The sequence below is a fragment of the Schistocerca serialis genome, chromosome 3 (assembly GCF_023864345.2).
Source record: "Schistocerca serialis cubense isolate TAMUIC-IGC-003099 chromosome 3, iqSchSeri2.2, whole genome shotgun sequence".
Taxonomy (NCBI): Eukaryota; Metazoa; Arthropoda; class Insecta; order Orthoptera; family Acrididae; genus Schistocerca; species Schistocerca serialis.
Window position 1 is genome coordinate 535171444 of NC_064640.1, and position 16717 is coordinate 535188160.

General features: G+C 39.6%; 1 protein-coding gene across 1 annotated transcript in view; it reads right to left on the reverse strand.

Moving 5' to 3' along the window:
- Positions 1–202: 202 nt before the first annotated feature.
- Positions 203–16717, reverse strand: part of LOC126469535 (uncharacterized proline-rich protein-like) — a 120788-nt gene continuing 104273 nt past the window's right edge. Inside the window, exon 3 of the mRNA XM_050096654.1 lies at positions 203–501. Within this exon, the coding sequence (XP_049952611.1) occupies positions 495–501 (7 nt within the window). The 3' untranslated portion in view covers positions 203–494. The remainder of the gene's footprint in view (positions 502–16717) is intronic.

Below are 16717 nucleotides of genomic sequence, written 5' to 3' on the forward strand. Positions count from 1 at the left end.
TCTGGGCTGTGGTCACGCCATAAAAGACAATCAGAGTTGCTTTAGCTCAGCAAGATTGTAAAAATAGGTTTCACCTTCTGAAGAGCCAAAATTATTGACTATCTGGGTGTTGCATGAAATCGTCAGGTATCAGACTCCGGTAAAAAAAAAAAAAAAGTCCATTATAAAGAGACTTGAAACTTATGTTCTTAGGTTTTCTTTTACTCTCCCTTTCATTTTTATAGCTACAGCGTTCCCAAAAACAACTTCTCATTTTCAGCCGTCTTTCAGAGGCTACGCCAGCATTTCCAGACACCTGTGGTAGTTTTCCCCTTGTAGTCCGTCCGGAAAGCCATAAAAGAACTAACACCGAACTCATAACAACGATTATTGTCAGATTGTAGCAAATCTTCTCGAGGGAGTCCTGTGATGCATCATTTTCTGCTGGATTCATTGTGCTGTGCGCATGTTGACAGACAAAACGGATAATAACCAAACGTGTTCCGCAGCAAGCTCTAGAATCTGAAAAAGGAGAACAAATTTAACTATTAAATACATCAGGTATTTGCATAACATTTATAACTATGGAATGTTGTGATAAATTTGTTTTAAATTTACATACCGATGCTGGATTGTTATTCTGAAATAAAGTAAGAAAGTGAAATGGGCTAGTATAATGAGCTAGTTGACACAAAGGCGGACTTGTTAGTAATATTGTAGCTTGAATCAAAAAATTCTAAAAGTGTAATAACAATTATAAATGTTGCGTCAAGATAAGTGCAGTATAAAAAACTTTATTCTGAAATATTTTTCCGTATAATGTACAAGCAGTTGGATAATGCGATATTTTAAGACAGATCGCGAAGTAAAATTTTTTCACGGCACTGCAACCTTTATAACTGCTCCTTGGCACCAACAGCGTTAAGTACAACAACTGCTGTAGAAAACAGTGATCAAATGGCAATACGGAGAAATGTATTTACGAACAGCATTAGGTCCGAAGTCAACTGAAAATATTTAAAATAAATGCATTCAAGGCCCATACTGTGCAGCAGTTGTCGGAATTTGCGCATGTCCCTTCTGCGATCAAGTTATTAAAACGTAAGAGAAACAAGCGTTACAGACTGCAATAATTTAATCAGAAAACTTAATTAATAAGTTCGAAATGGACAAAGGGGAAAATCTACAAGAAAGGCTCAAAACAACTTAGTGGGAATACTTCATAACTTCATGAACTAGGAAGAACGGAAATTCAATTAGGAATGGAAAACAGAGCAGTTATTACGAATCTCAATCGAAGGAACAGCACCATCACAGCATGTTCGGAAGATTTTAAGAACAATGCTTTGTCCTTTCTTGTATCTTGATACAGTTTTTTGAAAAATGTTTCTGAGATCTGAATATCAGAGACCTATTGAAGCTATGCACTAAAATGTATGTTATGCTGTGATAAAACTTGTTGTTCAAGGTTACCATATTGCTGTCCGGGAAATATAACAACTTTTATAAATAATATTGACAATGACATTTTGATTCGTTAAGCAACTTGAATACCAACAGGAAAAAGAAAAAAAAAAGCTCTTTCAAAAATTTACAAGCTATTTTCGTTTCATAAAAATATTAGAAAACTGGTAACTAATGAAACATGCAACTGAAAGCTATCTCATTAAAAGTATTATTATTATTATTATTATTATTATTATTATTATTATTATTATAGTAATAGTAATAACCTACTAGTTTGCCACAACTATTCTTCCAAATTATACGAAAATTCTGTCGCATACGTTGCTGAATAGAACCACTTATGAAGACGCCTTGTTAGAGAACGACTCAATCACAGAAAAGGGGTTGGTTCTAAAATGGTAAACACGAATTTTTGCCGGAAATGCGTAACAAACTGAGCCGTCAAAGTACGTCTCACAATCCAATTAAAGACTTAACTTACCCAACACTTCCTTCTACACTTGTGAACTGCACAAATGTCTCAAATTCGAGTCACAGTCCGTAGCACCGTATTAATATGTCACGATTATTCTTGCAATGTATGCCACAGCGTGCACTGTATCCCCCCCCCCCTAGAAGTTCTGTTATACAGGTTAGACTGTCAGGCATTTGTTTCTTTCACCTGTCATAAACATCTGGTGAATATCTCATGGAATGACATTTAGTACTGTCAGACAGTTCAGTGGCATCCTTAGTATAAACGTTTATTTATGGTGAGTGCATTGTTTTTAGATCTCAGCTTTTCTACTGAAACAAGTTATGGTGGACCTCCGTAGCTGAGCCGTCAGTCTACAGTATTACCAACATAGATAGGATCATACGTAACATCTTCACACATATTCGATTAGCTCTATAAATTTTTGATTAACAACACCCAGTACGTTGCATTCGATAGCCAACATCGAACAGGAATAAAAGGAACGTCGAGTGTGTCCTAAGGATGTGTAATAGAACCACTTACGTTCTCAGTGTACACAAATGATTTATCGAATTTGTTTAGTAACGCTATTGGTGTGTCCACCCACCACTCTGATGTCAAAAGAGAGTATTGTCATTGCACGTTTTTAAGGGAATGTCGAAACACTTAGCCAAACTTTCTCTCATTTGGTGAATGTCAGCTCTCTATAAATGCAAGATAATGCATACAACAAATAGAAGGAACCCGCTAGTATCCAATCACAGAATTGTGCAAACGTCAAGAGTATTTCACAGCGTTTAAATATTTCGGCGTAACGGCAAGAAGCAGTGTGAAAGAGGACGAACGCGTGAAAGCAGTATTATGAAAAGCGAATGGATGGCTTAGATTTGATAAGCGGATTCTGGAAAAGTGTAGTGTATATCTAAAAGAAATCGCATACAGCAGAACCGGTATTGATGGAGAACTGTGCGGTGATTGTGGGGCCGCCATCCAATAACTCGCGTAGTGGTAATGAGAAGAGGGCAAGAGAGATTAGGGAACACACAGAGGAATAATCGGTCATTTTTGGTCAAATGTTTGAGCGAATTCAAGATTCTCTAGAAACTACAGCAGAATGAGGTCTAGTTTCGCAAACAGAGATTTAATTTCTTGAAAGAAATAAGAGTAATTATAAAAATCCCCTCCCCCCTCCCCATGAACCATGGATCTTCCCGTTGGTGGGGAGGCTTACGTGTCTCAGTGATACAGATAACCGTACCGTAGATGCAACCATAACGGAGGGGTATCTGTTGAGAGACCAGACAAACGTATAGTTTCTGAAGAGGGGCAGCAGCCTTTTCAGTAGTTGCAGGAGCAACAGTCTGGATGATTGACTGATCTGGCCTTGTAACACCAACCAAAACGGACTTGCTGTGCTGGTACTGCGAACGACTGAAAGCAAGGAGAAACTAAAGCCGTAATTCTTCCCAAGGGCATGCAGCTTTACTATATAGTTAAATGATGATGGCGTCCTCTCGGGTAAAATATTCCGAAGGTAAAATAGTCCCCAATTCGGATATCCGGGCGAGAACTACTCAAGAGGACGTCGTTATCAGGAGAAAGAAAACTGGCGTTCTACGGATCAGAGAGTGGAATGTCAGATCCCTTAATAGGGGCAGGTAGGTTAGAAAATTTAAAAATGGAAAAGGATAGGTTAAAGTTAGATATAGTGGGAATTAGTGAAGTTTGATGGCGGGAGGAACAAGACTTTTGGTCAGGTGAGTACAGGGTTATAAATACAAAATCAAATAGGGATAATGCAGGAGTAGGTTTAATAATGAATAAAAAAATAAGCTACTACAAACAGTATAATGAACACATTATTTTGGCCAAGGTTGACACCAAGCCCACGCCTCCTACAGTACTACAAGTTTATATGCCTACTAGCTCTGCAGATGACGAAGAAATTGATGAAATGTATGATGAGATAAAAGAAATTATTCAGATAGGGAAGGGAGACGAAAATTTTCTAGTGATGGGTGACTGGAATTCGATAGTAGGAAAAGGGAGAGAAGGAAACGTAGTAGGTGAATATGGATCGGGGGTAAGAAATGAAAGAGGAAGCCGCCTGGTAGAATTTTGCACAGAGCATAACTTAAACATAGCTAACCCTTGGTTCAGGATCATGAAAGAAGGTTGTAAACCTGGAAGAAGCCTGGAGATACTAGAAAGTATCAGACAGATTATATATAATGGTAAGACAGAGATTTAGGAACCAGGTTTCAAATTGTAAGACATTTCCAGGCGCAGAATTGGACTCTGACCACAATCTATTGGTTATGAATTGTAGATTAAAACTGAAGAAACTGCCAAAAGGTGGGAATTTAAGGAGATGGGACCTGGATAAACTGCATAAACCAGAGGTTGTACAGAGTTTCAGGGAGGGCGTTAGGGACCAATTGACAGGAATGGGGGAAAGAAATACAGTAGAAGAAGAAGGGTAGCTTTAAGGGATGAGGTAGTGAAGGAAGCAGAGGATCAAGTAGGTAAAGGACGAGGGCTAGTAGAAATCCTTGGGTAACAGATGAAATATTGAATTCAATTGATGAAAGGAGAAAACACAAAAATTCAGTAAATGAAGCAGGCAAAAAGGAATGCAAACATCTCAAAAATGAGATCGACAGGAAGTGCAGAATGGTTAAGCAAGGATGGCTAGAGGACAAATGTAAGGATGTAGAGGATTATCTTGCTAGGGGTAAGATAGATACTGCCTACAGGAAAATTAAAAAGACCTTTGGAGAAAAGAGAACCACTTGTATGAATGAATGGTGGGCTCCATGTGTTTCCCAAGTTGTGCAGCGACCGTAAACCATAAAATTACCAAACAAGCAGCAACCAGTCGAGTGTAGACCACATTTTTGCGACTGGTTGCTGCTTATTTGGTAATTTTACTTGTATGAATATCAAGAGCTCAGATGGAAACACAGTTCTAAGCAAAGAAGGGAAAACAGTAAGGTGGAAGGAGTATATAGAGGGTCTATACAAGGACGATGTACTGGAGGACAATATTATGGAAATGGAAGAGGATGTAGATGAAGATGAAATGGAAAATATAATACTGCGTGAAGAGTTTGACAGAGCATTGAAAGACCTGAGTCGAAACAAGGCCCCCGGAGTAGACAACATTCCATTAGAACCACTGACAGCCTTGGGAGAGCCAGTCCTGACAAAACTCTACCATCTGGTGAGTAAGTTGTATGAGACAGGCGAAATACCCTCAGACTTCAAGAAGTATATAATAATTCCAATCCCAAAGAAAGCAGGTGTTGACAGATGTAAAAATTACCGAACTGTCAATTTAATAAGCCACGGCTGCAAAATACTAACATGAATTCTTTACAGACGAATGGAAAAACTGGTAGAAGCCCACCTTGGGGAAGATCAGTTTGGATTCTGTAGAAATGTTCGAACACGTGAGGCAATACTGACCCTACGACTTATCTGAGGAGATAGATTAAGGAAAGGCAAACCTACATTTCTAGCGTTTGTAGACTTAGAGAAAGCTTTTGACAATGTTGACTGGAATACTCTCATTCAAATTCTGAAGGTGGCAGGGGTAAAATACAGGGAGCGAAAGGCTATATACAATTTGTACAGCAACCGGATCATAGTTATAAGAGACGAGGGGCATGAAAGGGAAGCAGTGGTTGGGATAGGAGTGAGACAGGGTTGTAGCCTCTCCCGGATGTTATTCAATCTGTATATCGAGCAAGCAGTAAGGAAACAAAAAAAAAATAGGAGTAGGTATTAAAATCCATGGAGAAGAAATAAAAAAATTGAGGTTCGCCGATGGCATTGTAATGATGTCGGAGACTGAAAAGGACTTGGAAGAGCAGTTGAACCGAATGGACAGTGTCTTGAAAGGAGGATATATGATGAACATCAACAAAAGCAAAACGAGGATAATGGAATGTAGTCGAATTAAGTCGGGTGATGCGGAGGGAATTAGATTAAGAAATGAGACACTTAAAGTAGTAAAGGAGTTTTGCTATTTGGGGAGCAAAATAACTGTTGATGGTAGAAGTAGAGAAGATATAAATTGTAGACTGGCAATGGCAAGGAAAGCGTTTCTGAAGATGAGAAATTTGTTAACATCGAGTATAGATTTAAGTGTCAGGAAGTCGTTTCTGAATGTATTTGTGTGGAGTGTAGCCATGTATGGAAGTGAAACATGGACGATGAATAGTTTGGACAAGAAGAGAATAGAAGCTTTCGAAATGTGGTGCTACAGAAGAATGCTCAAGATTAGGTGGGTAGATCACATAACTAATGAGGAGGTACTGAGTAGAATTGGGGAGGAGAGGATTTTGTGGCATAACTTCACTAGAAGAAGGGATCGGTTGGTAGGACATGTTCTGAGGTATCAAGGGATCATCAATTTAGTACTGGAGGGCCGAGTGGAGGGTAATAATGGTAGAGGGAGGCCAAGAGATGAATACACTAAGCAGGTTCAGAAGGCTGTAGGTTGCAGTAAGTACTAGGAGATGAAGAAGCTTGCACAAGATAGAGTAGCATGGAGAGCTGCATCAAACCAGTCTCAGGACTGAAGACCACAACAACAACAGCAACAACAAGAAAAAATTAATTTGTGTTTTAAGGGAAAACGCTTGTCTGAATTTTCATACCAAACTACAAATGGTAAATGGACAAATGGAGTACCCAATTAACCACCATAATACCTAAAAACATTTTATTGCTTCAAAATTATCAGGGCAATAAAGAAAAATTTAACTACTGATTTGTGGGAAAACTGCACGATGGATTTTTGTCCCAAATTTTACAGTCCAAACAAAGAGTGGAAAATGGACAAATGCGGTTTCGAACTGACCAGCGTAAACTGAAACATTTCACTAACTGCTGCTTCCAGCTATGAAAATGAAGTTTCCAAAAATTTTTCTCTTGAAGACCTAGTTATTTTCAAAATATTGTTTTTTATGATCTCTGAACAAAGATTGAAAATAAAAAGAAATAGAAAAAAAGATCATGTACAGCAAATGAAGTGTCAATGGAGAATTTAACTTAGACTTAGAGTTTTGAAGCGTACCAGAGGATACTTGCGTTGTGGATTATGTAGACCGTGCAGTCGGCTGTTATGTGGTCTCGACATATTTCTGTCATCTATGCCCGAAGGTCACACCAATATTCAAGAAGGACACTAGGAGTAATCCACTAAATTACATGTTCTTATCATTAACGTCGATATGATGCAGGATTCTGGAATATATATTGCGTTCGAACCCTGAAGAGGACCGTCTGTTGACACACAGTCAGCAGGTATCTAGAAAACATCATTCTTGTGAAACACAACTATCTCTTTACTCACATGAAGTGTTGAACCGCTACCGGGGAGGGATTTCAAATTGGTTCCCTACTTTTTAACTTTCAGAACGATTTTGACACCGTTCCCCACTAGCAGCTTGTAATCAGTATGACTACGAAGTCTTTCACGACTGAGTCCTAGCATAAAAAGTTCTCGGTTTACCTGCCGCGTCAAATTTGGATAAAATCCCAAGCTTTCGATGACTACCTCCGTTATCTAATAACTTGGTTAAGTATTTTGCCAACCGATATGTAGGAGACCCAATAGCACTAACAATAGGTTTCAACGGGACCACATCCTTATGGACCTTGGGTAGACCATATAACCTGGGTGGCCTTGGTGCTCTTGATCGTAGATTCTTGACTAGTTCTTATGGGAGGCCAGAGTTCTTCAGTAGCTCCTCTGGTAGATAGTAGCTGGTAGATACCATGTACCGGATTCTTAAACGGGATCCCACAGCAGCAGAGCAGCAGGTAGATAATTGATAAAGAAAGAGCGCAGAGGGAGACTTCTTACATTCCTCGCAGGTCTCCGCCTGCAAGCAACGCTGGATAAAGTGCGCAAACAAAATCTATGGACATAGAGGCCGCCACTTCTGTACGCGCCGTTTTCACCGTGACGTCATTCAGCCAATGAGAAGCCGTCCACTGCTTAAAAAAGCGGAAGCCTCACCGGATTTTATCCAAACTTGACGCGGCAGGTAAACCGAGAACTTTTTATGCAGCTTGTAATCAAATTGCGAGCTTATGGAATACAGCCTCAGTTAAGAGAATGGATTCGTGATTTCCTGTCACAGACGTCACAGTTCATAGTAACTGACGGAAAGTCGTCGAATAAAACAGATGTGATATCTGGCGTTCCGCGTAGTGTTATAGGCTGTCTGCTACTCCTCACGTATGTAAACGATTTAGGAGATAATCTGAACAGTCGTGTTGGGTTGTTTGCGGATGATGCTGTCGTTTATCATCTAGTAAAGTCATCAGAAGATCTACACCAATGGTAAAGCGATTTAGAGAAGATATCTATATTGTGTTAATATTGGCAATAGACCATAAATAATAAAAAGCATGGGGTCATCTACATGAGTGCTAATGGGAATCCGCTAAGATTCGGCTGCATAATAACTCAATTAAATCTAAAGGCCGTAAATTCAACTAAATATCTAGTAATTACAGTTACGAACAACTTATATGGGAAAGAACACCCTACAATGTTGTGGGGAAGGGGAAACAAAGGCTGCGATTTATTGGTAGAGCACTTAGAAGATGTGACACATATAGTAAAGAGACTACCTACACTACTCTTCTTGGAGTACTGCTGCGCGGTGTGGGGTCCTTACTAGATAGGCTTAATGGAGCACACCGAGAAAGTTGTAAGAAGAAGAGCACGTTTTATGTTATCGAGAAATAGGGGAGAGAGTTTCACTGACATGATACAGGATTTGGGGTGGACATCATGGAAACAAAGACGTTTCTCGTTGCGGCGTATATTCTCACGAAATTTCATTCAATAACTTTCTCCTCCGAATACAAAAATATTTTGTTGCCGTCTACCTACATAGGGAGAAAGGATCATCATTAGACCACGGATTTTTAGGTCGTAAAAAAGTGTCTTTTAGGCACCTAAAATGGGATCTTTCAGTAGTTCATTTAGGCTATATAAAACTTGAAATAGGCTCTAATAAAAATGATGCAGAGAAAATAAAAATAAATTAAAATACACAGTGTTCACAGTATGAACATCTTTTTAGTCATTAAAACAAGGAGAATGAAAATTTACACCGTTACAGAGCACAGCAATCTACAACATTAATGTTGAACATAACTCCAAATTTTTTGAGGTCCTGCAAGATAAATATCTCCGTAAAAAAGATGTGGCAATGGTTTAATTAATAAATTCGTTGTTTCACACATTCTGACCATAGTTGGCTTCACAATAAATAACCAAAATCTTTTATAGGTTTTCTAGTGAAAAACTGTGGCGCTTGACAGTTAGAATCTATTTATACGCTGAAAAAGAACGTTGTACATCAACAGATGTGACAGGGGCGTACTTCATTTTCGGCACATGTTGGACAGGAATGCTGCAGTCAGGAGTGCTGGATTTTCCACTAAGTATGTCGGCAGCTGCACACAACTCCTTCAGGCCAGTGTTCTGCAAAACCGTTTGCATTTTTGCCCGTACTTTTTCCCCTACTTCACCTGGCGCTTCATTAATTTTCATTTTGACTTCTTCAAGCAAAGAAATATTGTCGTAGATAGGTCTCCCTGAGCCTTCCAATTGTGAAATTATTCTTGCCATAAATGTATAGTGGGCCCTAATGTAAGATAAGTCCCTTTTTAAAGAAGAATTTTGAGTAACTCCATTGCTCCTCCGGTATATTTTCAACCGCCTTCTGGACAGTTGAGAGATGCGTACTATAGTATTCTGCTGCTATCAGCCACGTGCCCCAGCGGGTGACAGCAGGCTCTGGCGGCATGTGGACATCTGGAAGCTGTCCTTTGAATGCCTGTATTCTTGATGGTGCCTTAACAAAAATTTTCTTCACCATAGATATTACTTTATTTACTTTAGGAAATTGTAGCCTTACTTGCTCTGCTATGCGGTTGATCCCATGCACTACACAAGTTACGTGCAGCATCAATGATTAGAATACTTTTAATAGTTGAAACGCTTCTATCATATATGCAGCAGCATCAGTGACGGCCAGAAGCACCTTATTCTCATCCACTCCGTTTGGGTATAGCACCTTAAGCCCATTGTTCACAAACTGTGCTATTGTTTGTTGGTTAGTTTTTGCAAGCTGTTTTGAGTAATCAAATGAGCCCTGGATGAAGCATCTGGATCTAGCTTCCCAATAATCAGGTTTGCAATGTAACGGCCAAGACTGTAGTTCATCCACAGAAATCCATATACAAGATTATCCAACATCTTCTCGGATTCTGTGCAATGCAGCATTGTAAGCTGAATCCACATAATTCTTACGTAAAGTTGCAGGAATAGACTGATGGCAGTACTTCTCAAGAAAACCTCTGAAAATAGGGTTTTCTAGTTTCCGAAAGGGGATGTTTGCTGCTACAAGTGCATGACGCAAAGCACTGCAGAACTTGTTTTTTTCGGAGGATTCACCAGAGTTATTGGTTAAAAGAATTTGCTTCAATTTTGACTTTCGTTCAACGTTAGCTTTATGTGCGATTCCATCTCCCTTCTGAGTTAAGTGAGATTTCTTAACACTCGAAACCTAATACGAGAGAAAAGGGAAATGCAATTTACAATCGCATATAAAGAGTATTTCGTATTACTAAAGGATAGCGATAAAAAAGAATCCTAAGTGACAGGAAAATAAGAAGTCTCAGAAAAACATCAACTAACCTCCTAGTTGCATGCTTGGCAGAAAATAATTTTCCCGTTTGTTGTATAATGCGGAAAATCTTGCAGCCACTGCCTTATATAAGTAGACTTTGAACTAGCTCTTTTTGGCATGGCGTAGTATTCTCACACAGAAACTAGAATTTATTTTGCACTTACAACGTCAGTAACACTTAACACGTCGGTCGCTACACAATGTACATTGTACTGATTTGTTTTTGCTGGGAAAAAGTGAAAGATGACTTGCTTTTTTTTCCTTTTACTGCGTTGCATGAAAGCGGGAGGGGAAGTACCGTACTCGTTGCTGGACATATAGCACCTGACAGATGGCCGCCTCTTCTGAACAAGCGAATGGAATCTACCGGTGCTTCAGATGAAAACATCTCACTACTGGCAAATTATTTTTGGAACCGGAAAATTCACGTATAATACCTTTCACGAAACAGAGTAGTTTGATAGGACTACCTCTAGGTAGCAGCGAGAAAATGCGCGAAGGGCAGTAATTTAGCTATAGAGGGCGTCTACGATTAACATTGTGATTTTTTAATCCGTGCTCAGCTTAAGGCCTATGAAATCGTTTCTTTGCAAAAATACACAGCTGGCCAGAATCGTACGAACGAAATATTTTCAAATATAACATTTAGTACTCTCACGTTCGATTCTAATGTGTAACTCAAATCTTTGACCGGTACCCATTCGCTCACCGAAGTTAAGCACTGTTGCGCTCGGTGCGTACTTGGATGGATGACCATTCAACCGTGCCGAGTGCTGTTGGTAGTAAGGCAAGCAAAGGAATTGTAAACAGTCTCTAACGACCTTCGCCTTCGACGAGACGTAAAGCCCTAAGTTTACTTCCTTCTAATCTTTGAAAACACAAGAACTCTATGTCAGATTAACGAAATAAGTACTTTTTAGGATTTTGGTGCCGAAATAGGAAAAATTAGGCGTCAACGTCGAAATACGCAATTTTAGGTCCTATAGAACTAACGGTATTCAGTTTAGTTAGTCACGAAACGCTTAACTACCAACTTATATGCAAATTGGAGCTTAGGAAAAAATAGGTTTTAACCTAAAGATTCGTGATCTATTTTTTACATATGAATAATAAAACACCTATAAAGAGTATTTGGTATTAACAGGGATAGCGATATACAAAAATAAAGAAAGATCAAAGTGTTAGGCAAATACGAAGCATGAGCGCATATCAACTAGCCTCCTTGCTGCACGCTGGGCAGAAAATATTTTTTCCATCTGTCGTATAGTGTGGAAAAACTTGGAGCCACTGTATTATATGATGAAATAGGCACTTTTTAGGATATTAAAGCCGAAATAGGCACTAACGTCGAAATAGGCTTTTTTAGATCTTATAGAATTAACGCTCTCAACTGTAAATAGCCATGAAACGCGTAAGTACAAATTTTTATGCAAATAGGAACTCAGGAACAAAATAGGTTTTTACCTAAAATCCGCGGTCTAATCATCATAATAAAATAAGGGTAATCAGAGCCCACACAGAAATAAATAGGCGTTCGTTTTTTCCGCGCTCTGTTAGAGAGTGGAAAATAGAGAATTATTATGAAGGTGGTTCAATGAACCCTCCTCCAGACACTTAAGTGTGATTTGCAGAGTATCCATATAGACGCAGACGTAGTATCCATATATACACAGATGTAGATCTAGAGTAAGGTGTACAAAATTTTGAACAATGATTAGCCTCAAAAGTACTTCAATAGAGAATCCTTCAATGTAGTGCAAGTAGTATTGTGTCTCTTACAAATGCTGTTGACAGCAGTTGTCTTGCTCACTCAGTTTTTGAAATTAAAAAAAAAAATAATAGAAAAATAGAATTAAATTGTAACCATAAATCAGAGAGCAGTTTCAACTGAAATGCGGTTCCCACTTAGTGCTCTTTGTACATCATTGACGTACCAGCATTCCAGCTGCGGCGGTACTTCGTTTCTAATTTTAAATATTTAAGTACTTTATTTTGCATAACAATGTCAATACCATTTCTACTCCATTGTTAGAGCTGAAATTTTCAAGCAACCAGGGAAAATATTTGCCAGGTTGATATTGTTCACAATACTCAAGGCTACGGTGTGGCTACAGCGTATTTTTCCGATCTGTAGCAGTAGATGTAAGAAACCTTCGACAGTTTTAGATCCTGGAAAAAGATCCACTAGAGAACCATAAAAATACAAGAGAAATGGAGATCTGTGGCGAAGGAATTAGTTTATATATTCCCACTGCTGACGACAACACTGTTCGTGTTCACTAACTTTTACCAATAGAAAAAGATTGTGTTGTTGTTGTGGTCTTCAGTCCAGAGACTGGTTTGATGCAGGTCTCCGTGCTACTCTATCCTGTGCAAGCTTCTTCATCTCCAAGTAACTACTGCAACCTACATCTCCTGGTCTCCGTCTACGACTTTTACCCTCCACGCTGTCCTCCAAAACTAAATTGGTGATCCCTTGATGCCTCAGAACATGTCCTACCACTGCTGACGACAACATTGTTCGTGTTCACTAACTTTTAGCAATAGAAAAAGATTGTGTTGTTGTTGTGGTCTTCAGTCCTGAGACTGGTTTGATGCAGGTCTCCATGCTACACTATCCTGTGCAAGCTTCTTCATCTCCAAGTAACTACCGCAACCTACATCTCTTGGTCTCCGTGTACGACTTTTACCCTCCATGCTGTCTTCGAAAATTAAATTGGTGATCCCTTGATGCCTCAGAACATGTCCTACCAACTGATCCCTTCTTCTAGCCAAGTTGTGCCAGAAATTCCTCTTCTCCCCAATTCTACTCAGTACCTCCTCATTAGTTATATGATCTACCCACCTAATCTTGAGCATTCATCTGTAGCACCACATTTTGAAGGCTTCTATTCTCTTCTTGTCTAAACTATCGTCCATGTTCCACTTGCATACATGGCTACACTCCATACAAATACTTTCAGAGAAGACTTCCTGGCACTTAAATCTATACTCGATGTTAACAAATTTCTCTTCTTCAGAAACGCTTTTCTTGCCATCGCCAGTCAACATTTTATATCCTCTCTACTTCGGCAATCAACAGTTATTTTACTTCCCAAATAGCAAAACACATCTACTACTTTACATGTCTCATTTCCTAATCTAAATCCGTCTGCATCACCTGATTTAATTCGACTACATTCCATTATCTTAGTTTTGCTTTTGTTGATGACCAGCTTATATCCTCTTTTCAAGACACTGTCCTTTCCATCCAACTGCTCTTCCCGGTGTTTCGCAGTCTCCGACAAAATTACAATGTCATCGGCAAACTTCTCCATGGATTTTAATTCCTACTCCAAATTTTTGTTTTGTTGCCTTTACTGCTTGCTCAATATACAGTTTGAATAACATCGGGGATAGGCTACAACCCTGTCTCACTCCCTTCCCAACCACTGCTTCCCTTTCATACCCCTCGTCTCTTATAACTGTCATCTGGTTTCTGTATAAATTGTAAACAGCCTTTCGCTTCCTGTGTTTTACCCCTGTCACCTCCAGAGCCTTTCGCTCCCTGTGTTTTACCCCTGTCACCTCCAGAATTTGTAAGCGAGTATTCCAGACAACACTGTCAAAAGCTTTCTCTAAGTCTACAAATGCTAGAAACATAGGTTTGTCTTTACTGAATATATATTCTAAGATAATTCGAAGGGTCAGTATTGCCTCAAGTGTTAGTACGTTTCTACAGAATCCAAACTGATCTTCCCCGAGGTCGGCTTCTACCACTTTTTCCATTAGTCTGTAGAGAATTCGTATTAGTATTTTGCAGCCGTGACTTATTAAACTGACAGTTCAGTAATTTTCACATCTGTCCACACCTGCTTTCTTTGGGATTGAAATTATTATGTTCTTCTTCAAGTCTGTGGGTATTTCAGCTGTCTCATACATCTTGTTCACTAGATGGTAAAGTTTTGTCAGCGCTGACTTTCCCAAGGCTATAAGTACAGGGCTATTACAAATGATTGAAGCGATTTCATAAATTCACTGTAGCTCCATTGATTGACATATGGTCACGACACACTACAGATACGTAGAAAAACTCATAAAGTTTTGTTCGGCTGAAGCCGCACTTCAGGTTTCTGCCGCCAGAGCGCTCGAGAGCGCAGTGAGACAAAATGGCGACAGGAGCCGAGAAAGCGTATGTCGTGCTTGAAATGCACTCACATCAGTCAGTCATAACAGTGCAACGACACTTCAGGACGAAGTTCAACAAAGATCCACCAACTGCCAACTCCATTCGGTGATGGTATGCACAGTTTAAAGCTTCTGGATGCCTCTGTAAGGGGAAATCAACGGGTCGGCCTGCAGTGAGCGAAGAAACGGTTGAACGCGTGCGGGTAAGTTTCACGCGTAGCCCGCAGAAGTTGACGAATAAAGCAAGCAGGGAGCTAAATGTACCACAGCCGACGGTTTGGAAAATATTACGGAAAAGGCTAAAGCAGAAACCTTACCGTTTACAATTGCTACAAGCCCTGACACCCGATGACAAAGTCAAACACTTTGAATTTTCGGCGCGGTTGCAACAGCTCATGGAAGAGGATGCGTTCTGTGCGAAACTTGTTTTCAGTGATGAAGCAAAATTTTTTTCTTAATGGTGAAGTGAACAGACACAATGTACGAATCTGGGCGGTAGAGAATCTTCACGCATTCATGCAGCAAATTCGCAATTCACCAAAAGTTAACGTGTTTTGTGCAATCTCACGGTTTAAAGTTTACGGCCACTTTTTCTTCTGCAAAAAAAACGTTACAGGACACGTGTATCTGGAGATGCTGGAAAATTGGCTCATACCACACCTGGAGACCGACAGCGCCGACTTCATCTTTCAACAGGATGGTGCTCCACCGCACTTCCATCATGATGTTCGGCATTTCTTAAACAGGAGATTGGAAAACCGATGGATCGGTCGTGGTGGAGATCATGATCAGCAATTCATGCCACGGCCTCCACGCTCTCCCGACTTAACCCCATGCGATTTCTTTCTTTGGGGTTATGTGAAAGATTCAGTGTTTAAACCTCCTCTACCAAGAAACGTGCCAGAACTGCGAGCTCGCATCAACGATGCTTTCGAACTCACTGATGGGGACATGCTGCGCCGAGTGTGGGAGGAACTTGATTATCGGCTTGATGTCTGCCGAATCACTAAAGGGGCACATATCGAACATTTGTGAATGCCTAAGAAAACTTTTTGAGTTTTTGTATGTGGGTGCAAAGCATTGTGAAAATATCTCAAATAATAAAGTTATTGTAGAGCTGTGAAATCACTTCAATCATTTGTAATAACCCTGTAGTTCTAATGGAATGTTGTCTACTCACGGATCCTTGTTTCAACTTAGGTCTTTCAGTGCTCTGTGAAAATTTTCACGCAGTATTATATCTCCCATTTCATCTTCATTTACGTCCTCTTCCATTTCCGTAATACTGCCCTCAAGTACATCGCCCATGTATAGACCCTTTATGTAGTCCTTCCACCTTTCTGCTTTCCCTTCTTTGCTCAGAACTGGTTTTCCATCTAAACTCTTGATATTCACACAAGTGGTTCTCTTCCTCCAAAAGTCTCTTAATTTTCCTGTAGGCAGTATCTATCTTACCCCTAGTGAGATAAGTACCTACATTCTTACATTTGTCCTCTAGCCATCACTGCTGAGCCATTTTGCACTTCCTGTCGATCTCATTTTCAAGACGTTTGTACTCCTTTTTGTCTGGTTCATTTAGTTCATTTTTATATTTTATCCTTTCATCAATAAAATGCAATATCTCTTCTGTTACCCAAGTATTTCTATAAGCCCTCGCCTTTTTACCTTTTCGATCCTCTGATGCCTTCACTATTTCATCTTTCAGAGCTACCCATTCTCCTTCTACTGTATTTCTTTCCCCCGTTCTTGTCAATCGTTCCCTAATGCTCTCTCTGAAACTCTCTACATCCTCTGATTTAGTCCGTTTATCCAGGTCCCATTTCCTTAAATTCCTACCTTTTTGAAAGTTTTTTCAGTGTTAATCTACAGTTCATAACCAATGTGGTCAATGGCCAAATCTGCCCTGGAAATGTCTTGCAATTTA